This window comes from Polyodon spathula, chromosome 23, assembly GCF_017654505.1.
Source record: "Polyodon spathula isolate WHYD16114869_AA chromosome 23, ASM1765450v1, whole genome shotgun sequence".
Taxonomy (NCBI): Eukaryota; Metazoa; Chordata; class Actinopteri; order Acipenseriformes; family Polyodontidae; genus Polyodon; species Polyodon spathula.
In genome coordinates this window covers 20,736,304-20,746,430 of record NC_054556.1, presented here as the reverse complement: position 1 = coordinate 20,746,430, position 10,127 = coordinate 20,736,304, and the positions used below count along the sequence as shown (strand labels likewise).

At 37.1% G+C, this 10,127-nt stretch overlaps 1 protein-coding gene across 4 annotated transcripts in view; it reads left to right on the top strand.

Annotated features, from left to right (window-relative positions):
- Positions 1-432: 432 nt before the first annotated feature.
- LOC121297890 (serine incorporator 1-like) overlaps positions 433-10,127 on the top strand; it is a 15,941-nt gene continuing 6,246 nt past the window's right edge. Inside the window, exons 1-4 of one of the 4 annotated variants that reach the window (XM_041224489.1) lie at positions 433-663; positions 8,148-8,309; positions 8,866-9,059; positions 9,536-9,615. In XM_041224489.1, coding sequence (XP_041080423.1) covers positions 604-663; positions 8,148-8,309; positions 8,866-9,059; positions 9,536-9,615 — 496 coding nt within the window. In that variant the 5' untranslated portion in view covers positions 433-603. The other 3 variants (XM_041224493.1, XM_041224492.1, XM_041224491.1) reach the window with 3 other exon arrangements.

Sequence of the window (10,127 nt, the reverse complement as noted above, 5' to 3'; positions counted from 1 at the left end):
TCTCCCTTATTAAAAAAGTAGTATACTGCAAGTATGCCCGGGTCAGAATAGTATGGTTTTACTATTACTGCTATTATGCTGTACTATTTTACTTTCAGTATATATTTTTATGAAGGTTGTCACATATTGCCCAGTTTTTTGTTTTTTTTCAAGTCGTCGCCAATTTTTCTTTTTTTTTTTCCCCAAATTCTGTTTGCCCAATTATCTGTATCCTCGGCTCACCACCAGATAGCCTGGATTCGAACCCTACTTGAGCCCAGTATTTTTTTAAAGCCATAGACAAGTTGAATAACGTGATATTATAGACCATTTTAATATTCATATTACCGGAAATGACGCACATGGTTGGTTGGGCTTTTTTTGGGCGTCTTTTTCAAATCCAGTCGGCTTTTTTTCTGTTCTGGCAACCCTGCCCATCACCTCAAGCACAGCACAGCACAGTCTTGCTCACGCTGAAAATGATCGCTTCGTTAGTTCATGAAAGGCACTGTGGCGACTAACCTTCTTTCGTATTTTGTCCGGGGAAATGGATGCAAGCCGGGTCACCTCCTTGTCGTTTTTGTATAAAATGATCCTATTTATTCACTTTGTGCTCCAGATCTGATGATAGCCTCTCAGGCTGTGAATAATAATTTCATCAAGGAGCAGAAAAAACTAATGCAGGTAAGAACTTTTCAAATTAAAGCGCATGTTTTTTTTGTTTTTTTTTAATATTTATCTTAAAGCAATCTTTAGATTTTTTTTTTCTGGAAAGTGTAGTTATCAGGAATATTTGATGAGAATATTATTCCTCAATCATAAATCCGAGTTTATAATTTTTTTTTTATAAATTCCTAATTTTCCGAGTTTACCATTTTTCCTAATTCCTTTTGTTGAATCAGCTTGTGTATCAATTAATGTAGGCCTGCTGTCTGGTTTTATTGAAAATCCAGGACAGTTTTGGTTTGTTATCCAATCAAATCGTTGGATCTGTATTATTAGAAATGTATTTACAGTAGTTCTGTGTAACACCATTACATTTTAATAGCAGAACTGCATTATTTTGTATTATTAAAAACGGAACTATTGTAAACGACTGATATCATTTCCTTGTTTTAGGTTTTGCAAAGCTGATAAACGCACTCTATTTACAGTTGTTTAATTTCAACAAAGGAGTGGCTGATTACATTATAGCCTACCTACTGTTTAAATGACGTTTAGCAGTCAGACACTTTTCTAACTTTACACACACTGTGGTAACTCGGACACTGCAGTGACTAATGTACAGTTGTTCCGGTGGTTTGGTGGTACGCTTTTTGTTTTTACAAGAAAGAGAACAACATGCCTTGTAGTGCATTCTTTTAAATCCTGTCAGATTTTACATTTGGAATATCTTTGTCATTTCTACAAAATGTTTTAGCATGACAAATCGTGTATGGTTCCTACAGTATAAATCAAGCGTTTGATAACACTATGTAACACAATTTTTGTTCCTGGGTAGTAAGTGTTATTTCCCAATTGCTTATGCCTCAAAAGTATAGAAAATGGCTATTATTCCCCACAGACTTTGCTTTTGTGACCAGGACAGTGATATTTTGAAATTTACCCATTTCCAATGAGAAAATGGGCGAATTTGTGTATTTTCGTTCACATCAAGTCAGAAAAAAACAACATATGAATCCAAATTAACATGTATTTATACTAAAGTAATACAAAAATGACTACAAAAGATTTAGAAGTGAGTAGTTTTTCGAGATTTTTCGAGATGGCATTCTTGCCAGTCCGACATTTGGAAGGGTCCACCATGCAGAAGTAGCAGTTGCTTGAGTGGTCAGTGGGTTCCCGCCAAATTCTTGGGATAGCGAACTTCGTGGCTGTCTTTTCCCCTCTACCATCCTACAAAAATACATTTATTTCACCCATGACTAATGTGTAAGAGATTCTCGCAACATTTTTCATATATGATATATTTTATCAATAACATTGAAAATTGTAAAACCATTTTAAAATTAAAAACTTTTACAATTTTAAAAATGTTAACAAATTTTGTAACATAAAATTCCGAGCAGCAATTGTCCATCTTACCTTCCAGAGTTTTTTTGCAGTGCTCGCAGGTGAAATGAGGTGCCCAGGGTTTGTCTTGATCCCCGACAGGCATGCCAAAATATGCCTTGTAGGCCTCATCTTAGCAGATGCTTCCACTGAGTACTTTTTCGCTCTTGTCTTGATAAATTGGCCGCAGACATAGCAAAATGCGTCTGCCGGATGCTTGCAGCCTCTCGATGCCATCTCAGAAAAATGCAGATATGTATCCACTTAGGCAGCTGGAACTAAACTGAACTGGTGGGTTTAAGGCCCCTGTATTTATACTACTATTTATATTACAGGAAAGTTCTAGAAGTTACTTCAAGTTTACTCAGCACTTTTGAGGCATAAGCAATTAGGAAATAACACTTACTACCCAGGAACCAAAAAAAATAAATAAATTGTTACACTGTAATTAAACACAAACCTTTTAAGACAGATTATAAACACAGTGTTGTATTTATATTCTTTACATTGTATTGTTTACTTTCTCTATTTTGGTAACGTGTGTGTGTGTAAAGAATAGTCTAAAAGGAATACAATAAACACTAACATGTTTATAATCTCATCCTAAACATTTGGTTTTACAGTGCATTCAATTAAAGGTCTATAGAAATTGGTTTTATAATATAGATAGATAGATAGAGATAGGTCGATAGATAAGGAGTGTTTGACCAGTGTCAAAGTCCAGTGAAGGCTCTGCCCAGCCTGGACAATCTGAAACCTTTATTTTGAACAGAAGGTAATTATATTTTGTTCAACCTTTTATTTTGGCCCTAGTGCCCTGTTTTGTTTGTTACTGTTTTTGTTCTATAATTGTAAATAAATACATGTGACCGTGCTAAAACTGCAGCTTCCGAGTCTCCTTTCCTGCCAGTAAGATCTGGAGCCGCAGCGCTACCCCGCCAAAAATGCTTTTAATATGTCTCACCATCCTTGTGTCATGCTTGGCTCAGTAAGATTTTATAAAGGGTTCACATGACAAAACAATAACCCTCTCTCGCCTCCCACTCCTTTGCTTGTTTCTTGTAGACGCTAAGATGGCTGGACCATCAGAAGCTTACCAAAATGTGACAGATGAAGTTACTGGAAGTGTGGTTCTACTGTGTTTGTGTAAACCCCATCAAACCTGCAAAGCTAGTTTTAGCTATGTAGGTAACTTCACCGTTTAGTCCCCTGTCTTGCCTTTGCCGTATATCTCCATCATAAGCTTATGTGCAGATGGAAAGATTTCTCAAAACTGAAGACAGAGTCGTTGTGTATACTTGAGAGATTCCTGATTCAGCTTATAAACAATACTGGTTACTTCTCCTGTTCAGTGAATTCTAAAGCAGTGATAGAGGGAATGGATTGCTGAGGAGCTATGGCAGTGCACCTCAGGCAGGCTGTTTGAGTGGGTAAATGGGGAGTGGCTGCTTCCAGGAAAGGCTTTCATAGGCTGGTTTAAACCAGTTTGAAATTCTTTTCAAGGTTCAGGAGTTCAAGCTTGTCTGGTCAATGGAAATGCCAAACAAAGCAGAACATTAGCCAAAGCTTTGACGTGGACAAAACAAAAGCAGGGAAAAGCACACGTCTGGTGTTTTGAAGAGAAATCGTATTCACGACCGGTCAAAACCATTCTCGCTATGACAGCATCATTCTTTCAAAATGCAAAATGTGTTTAGATATATGTCAAGCAGGAACAGAGTGAGCTCAAATGAGTTTGAAGCCGTTTAGAATTACTACATCATGAGATTCTCTTCAGTTTCTTCACAAATTTATATCTGTTGAATTTCAGTAACGTGTACTTATTTTAAAATACCGAAGTAAACAAAACCAGGTTGTTCATTTTGTGGTTTAGGAATCTAAAACTTGACCTGGCTGTTAGACTCACAATACATTAGTGTTTCTTTACTAAGTTGCTTACTTAACCACACTTTATAATAGGTATCTCCAGCCTTTACCTTGTGCAAAGCAGTCTCTTGTGTGGATTACAGGACACCTGCATTTCAATGTACCTTCTATGCTTCATTTCTGTTCTACACGTCAATCAAGTAAGATATGTCTGCTATTGAGAGATTGGCTCCCCACTGCGGGAATCTCATACATTGCCTTCTCTTTCACCTGGGAGTGTGTGGTCTGAGGTGGGAAAACACATGGAGAGGATCCTCTTTCAAAAGTACATCACACTGTATTGTGATGTCCTGTAGATATACACTGATTTAATTATGAACTGCCTGTGTACCTTTGAGTGTATCACATTAGCAGGCTGATGGGTTGCTCCACTGATAGACAGCAATGCCACCCTTGACTGGATTCAGGGAAATGGACATGGATTGATAGGCAAGAATGTTTTCCTTTAGGTATCAAGGGGAAAATTTGGGAAACAGACTTCATCTGCACATTGTTGTTGAGGGGATATGCCAGTTTATATCACCAAAACATGAGGTAGGGTGATAGGACAGAGCTTCAACCTAGCACTGGCAGCGGGGAATGTAATTAGGATATTGAATTCAATCATTTAGCACATGATCCTCACCTATCTTTGGATTACTTACCTGTCAGTTCATCCAGAACTGATACATCCATGTTAGTGCAGATGCACCTGTTGCATGTTTACAGAGGTAATTTGTTCATGGAGCTAAATTAGGTTATTAAGTAGGATTATATGGTTTGTAGTCTTTTGCTATAAATTGCACTAAACCACACTGATAAAGAAGCAGACAGATTTTACAACTAACTTTATTAGACTGGTTCTAGCAAAATTGATAAAGCCCAATACAATTGTATTATAAAACAAAAACTGAATAACTTTGTTTCCCCAACATTTTGGAATGGGTCCCTTTTTTCAAGAAGCATGTGCTGGAAAACAAACATAAGTTGCTAATATTTATATATGTACAGTATTAGATTTCCAATAGCATGGGATTTGTAACTTTAAATAACAACATATTAAAACTATAAAAATGAAATTAGAGAATTTGAACAACACTTAATGCGTTGACCAAACTATCTCTATAGTTACAGCTCAGACCGTCAAACCAAGATGGCTTAATTAAAGCGATCATGTTTAACGTAATGACATCATCGCTTGTAACGCAGCTCGGTTTTCTTGCGCAGTGGGTAGAGCAATCTTACGAGGAACAGCAAGGTGATACGAAGAAGTACAGTTACTTGCCTTTGTAATTTGTTGTTTAGCCAGTAGTCTCAGCAGAAGGTGAGCGAGGGATCCAGGCAGTAGCCGAAGCAAATCTAGAAAAAAAGGCAAAAGAAACAGAACGAGAGAACGTAGCTACCAGGATTTTTCGACCTGATCTGGGGAGACAATGGGAGCGGTCTTAGGGGCCTGTTCACTCGCCAGCTGCGTAAGCTTGTTTACATTTCAACTTGAAAGCTTTTAAACAGGAAACACAAACAAAAAATCCTTTCTTGACAAGCGATTTGCCCGTTTACAAACTGTACCACCAGTTTTAATGTACTACACGACTCCAAAGACCGTAAAACTAAGTTATAAAAATAATACCAAGTAATTATTATTTGCCTTGTCATGTAAAATGAGGAACTGTAATTGCAATACAATTTGCTTTCCATTGACCGTACGAATGTAGCCTCTCTCTCTATATAAAAAATAATAATAATAAAATAATGCAGAACAAAGGCGGCTAGGCTTCAGTTTATCACAGAGCTGTCTGAAGAAAATTATCTTTAATAAATAGCCGAAACTTTTTGTGTTTTACTGACAAGACACGTACTTGAAACGTACTTGAAGTTTGAATTGATTAGCTGCAGCTTAAGTATGCCACTTGGGCGTGGTGAGCGATTTAATGTAGGTGTGCTGCATACGGTTACATTACAGTTTCACTTTCTATGCCCTGACTCCAAGGTGAAGGTAAAGAAATGGTTGACTGGCCGGTTTGACATCCGGAAAAGATTGTTTTAGCCTTGGGGTACAGACAACTCTGAACCTTTCAGGGCCACTGTAGACTAAATGGTTGGTAATATGTTTGGTTTTGTTTAATAATAAGGACATGATTTAAACAGAGAAGGCTGTGGCACCCTCCCAGTTTTACAAGCTGCATGGAACCAAACCCTGCCTGTGTGTGTGTGTGTGTGTGTGTGTGTGTGTGTGTGTGTCTATATATATATATATATATATATATATATATATATATATATATATATATATATATATATATATATATATATATATGCGCATGCATGCTAGTACTATTGCTGCCTCTGTTCATGTTGAATACTGTATGGCAGATTACAAAAAGGTGAATTCAGCAGCCACTAATGGACTCTTATCAGACAAGCTATGACCTTGCAGTCTGGCTTGAGCATTAAGTTGTTTACAGCTTTTCCTGGCTGACATGACCAATGTGTTTCCAACTTCTTAAAGCGACACAACCCTTATCCATTTTATATGTAAATATGATTCAGTGGTATCATTTCAAATATTATGCCTAGTTTAGCCTTTTGTGAACACTAATAAGTTGTGTTTTGTTGTCTGCCCATATTCAAAAGTGTGTTGCAGGGACACACCCTTTCACACCAATTTTGTAGTTGTAGTTTTCCACATACAACATCCAATTATCTTTAGTTAACTTTTTGCTAGCTTGCTAATTGCCTTTTGCAAAGGTGTGTAACGGAATGAAATTTGATGTTTGCAGAAAAATATTGCATTATAGCTCAAGGCATTATACAGTAGCTCAAGACATTCTGTGTGAAGCAAGGGCATTATTACTGTGGTAAGTGTGTCGTCAATATAAATAGGGGATTGTTTTGAGAGCAGTGAACAAAATTTGCAAATTGCCTTTTGGCAAGCTGTCTTTGGTCATCTCGTTCGTGAATACTTGGGGAGAATCTTTAATTCTTTATTACTTATCTGTGGGCCTAAATGCTGCCTGCTGTAAGACTTAGAATTGACTTGACTGTCTAAGAAGCCTTTCACAAAATGAATAAATTATTAATGGGTGAGCTATGGTATATAAACACGTGAGTGAATGAATTATTATGAACTAGCCATTTAGCAGACTCTTTTAACCAAAGCAACTTATAGAGACTAGGGAGTGAACAATGCCTCAGTAACTGCTGCTGCAGGGTCACTTGCAATTGGACCTCGGTTTTACGTCTCATCCGGAGGACAGTGCACAAAGAGGGTAGGTAACTTGCTCAGGGTCACACACAGTGAGTCAGTGGTTGAGCCGGGATTTGAATCTGGTAGCAAGCCCCTTTTTTAACCACTGGACCACCAAGCCTAGGTAACAGGTGCAAATTGCACTGAATGAATCAGACCTAAACACTATGAATTGTTCCTTGATGCCTGATTTGATTACAGCCAGGTGTTGATGAAAGGCAGCTGTCCGTTGAACTGTGGTTCTGATATGTAGAAAAACTGTAGCTGTGGCTTCGTTTTCAGTTTCCATAGAAACAGTTGGTTACCGCAATCAGTTACATGTGATAGAGGTCTTCATCTAGGCACCAGCTATAAACCATAGGCACAGTATCTGGGGCATCACACGCAGAGATGCCAGCCAGAGATGTGACAGATTCGCCAAGTAGAAAGGACAAATCTATTAAGGTACAGTAATTCTCATTGAAGAAAATGTAGTGAAAAAGTAGCCTGTGCTGTTTTTAATTACATAAAATCAACTTTGAGGACTGCCTGTAAATATCAACTAAGACTAAACAGTGCTCTGAAGCACTTGGAAAAACTCGAACTAAAGTGGTCTTTAAGAAATGGTACATAACAAAACAAGCCTTAAAATAGTACTTAAAAAAAGTTTTGAAAGTGCATGCTTTTGTGTCCCTGTCCCATTTTAATTTTTGATTTGAGAGAGGTCTGATATTTCAGTATTTGAAATAGCCACCAGAAATATTAAAGTGTGGCTCAGCAGTTTGCCAAATGTGATCAAAATCAGAGACGGACATTTAGGCAACCTGATATGGAAAAGCCTTACATTTGTGTTAAACAGGCTGCATTTATGTTTCAGTTCTTTACAGGAGTTGTGTGCAAATGATCAATTAGGTGAGTTAGATGTTGATGTGGCCACTTACCATGATTTTTCAGTTTCTTGTTCATGTGTGTGTTTTCTTTTCAGATACCATGTTTGTGCAGCAGTGCCACGTGCTTGCTGTGCAGATGTTGCCCCAACAGCAAGAACTCTACAGTTACCCGCCTTATTTACGCTTTTATTTTGCTGCTTGGGACCGTGGTTTCCTGCATCATGCTGGCTCCGGGGATTGAGCAGCAACTAAAAAAGGTAATTAAAACCAAATTATTTTCATACCAAACTAGTTGTAGTTTTCCATTTTCCTGCCTTTATTGTGACAATCAAATCCCTGGTGACAGTGAAGTGGAGGAAGCTATACGTAAATGTCACTGAGCAATCTGTGATTGAATTTCTGATGCCTCCCATATTCTGACACCAGGGATACAGTTTTACCACATGTGTTTAGGCTCGGAGATGGTACACTTGATTTTATTACAGTCAAACGTGCTTATTATCACTTTTAGTAATGTTAGCAGCACATTAAAATGACCAAAATATAATGGGGACAAGCTGCTGGCATTGCTTTGGTCTTGTCTTTCCTGTCACGCTACCCCACTAACAGTAGAGTCTGATCACTGTGGGAAATAAAAGCAAAAACAGAACATGGTTTACATTGAACTAGGTTACTGTTCAGCCCTCCAAATTAATTGTTTTGGATTTTTCTTTTGAAAATGGGTAATAAATCCCAAGTCCTGACAGCAGGTACGAATGCTTTCTTATTATCTTAGATCCGAACTCTCTTTTATAGCACTGATTTTTCCAATAGATACCAGGATTCTGTGAAGGGGGTAGTGGAACGCAGATCCCAACGGTAGATGGCTTTGCGAACTGTGATGTCTTTGTGGGCTATAAGGCCGTGTATCGGATGTGTTTTGGACTGGCCATTTCCTTCTTTGCCTTCTCTCTGCTTATGCTTAATGTTAAAAATAGCAGAGATCCTAGAGCTGCCATTCATAATGGGTGAGTACTCATTTCTTGGCGAGGTCCAATTCAAAATTTGTATTGGAAAATAAGTTAATGCAGTGAATAGAACGAACATGAAGTTTATTTTGCTTTTATTAACTTTATTAATGTATCAATCGAAATAATGTTATTGACAATTATTCTGTCCAATTATGATAGTTATTTATTTCAATGCAACACTGCAGACATGATTTGAACCTTTTTTTATTCTTTATTAATACATTCTAAACTAACCACTAAATGTGAAAAATAATTCTAGGCAGAATTACAAATGTCTGCTGATTTCAAGTTTTAAATATGTAGTGAATAGCTATGTTTCAAGTATTAACCGTTACAGTGTTACTGGTACAGGTCAGGCTTCCTGTTTTAATTTGATCTCATTGTAGATCACTGTGAAAAAAACAGCAGTGTTATATGTAGTATCTGTTCATAGAATGTAAACGTTTGTATTGACGGCTTGCTATTTCTTGCAGGTTCTGGTTCTTTAAGATTGCTGCCATTATTGCTGTAACAGTCGGTGCCTTTTATATCCCAGAGGGCCCCTTCACTCGAGGTAGGTCTGGTAGAAACATCTCAGAGGAGTGGCAAAATATATTTGTAATAGAAAAAATAAAACAAGCTAAATAATTGTATATTTGGGGAAATATTATATATATATATATATATATATATATATATATATATATATTTAGCTCAAAGAGCCAGCTGCCCAACGTTTCTATATGTTGTACATATCTTTCTCAAGGGAGCCTGTGTTTGAATCAAAACATTGGAGGTATTTATAGGTGTTTGACGGCATGACAACTACTTGTTATTGTTTATATTCAAATCCATGATTTATTCTTACATGATGTAATGGTGTTCTCTATATTGTGACATCATTTTTACTTATATCTTTAAATCTATATTAATTCTAATTAACATTATTTTATATAAACTTATATTTATATTATCATGCAATGCTGGCTCTGAGGATCAGCCTTGATATGGTTTCCCCAGCGCATCAGCTATACACAGCTCTGGAAAAAATTAAGAGACCACTGCAAAATGATCAGTTTCTTTGGT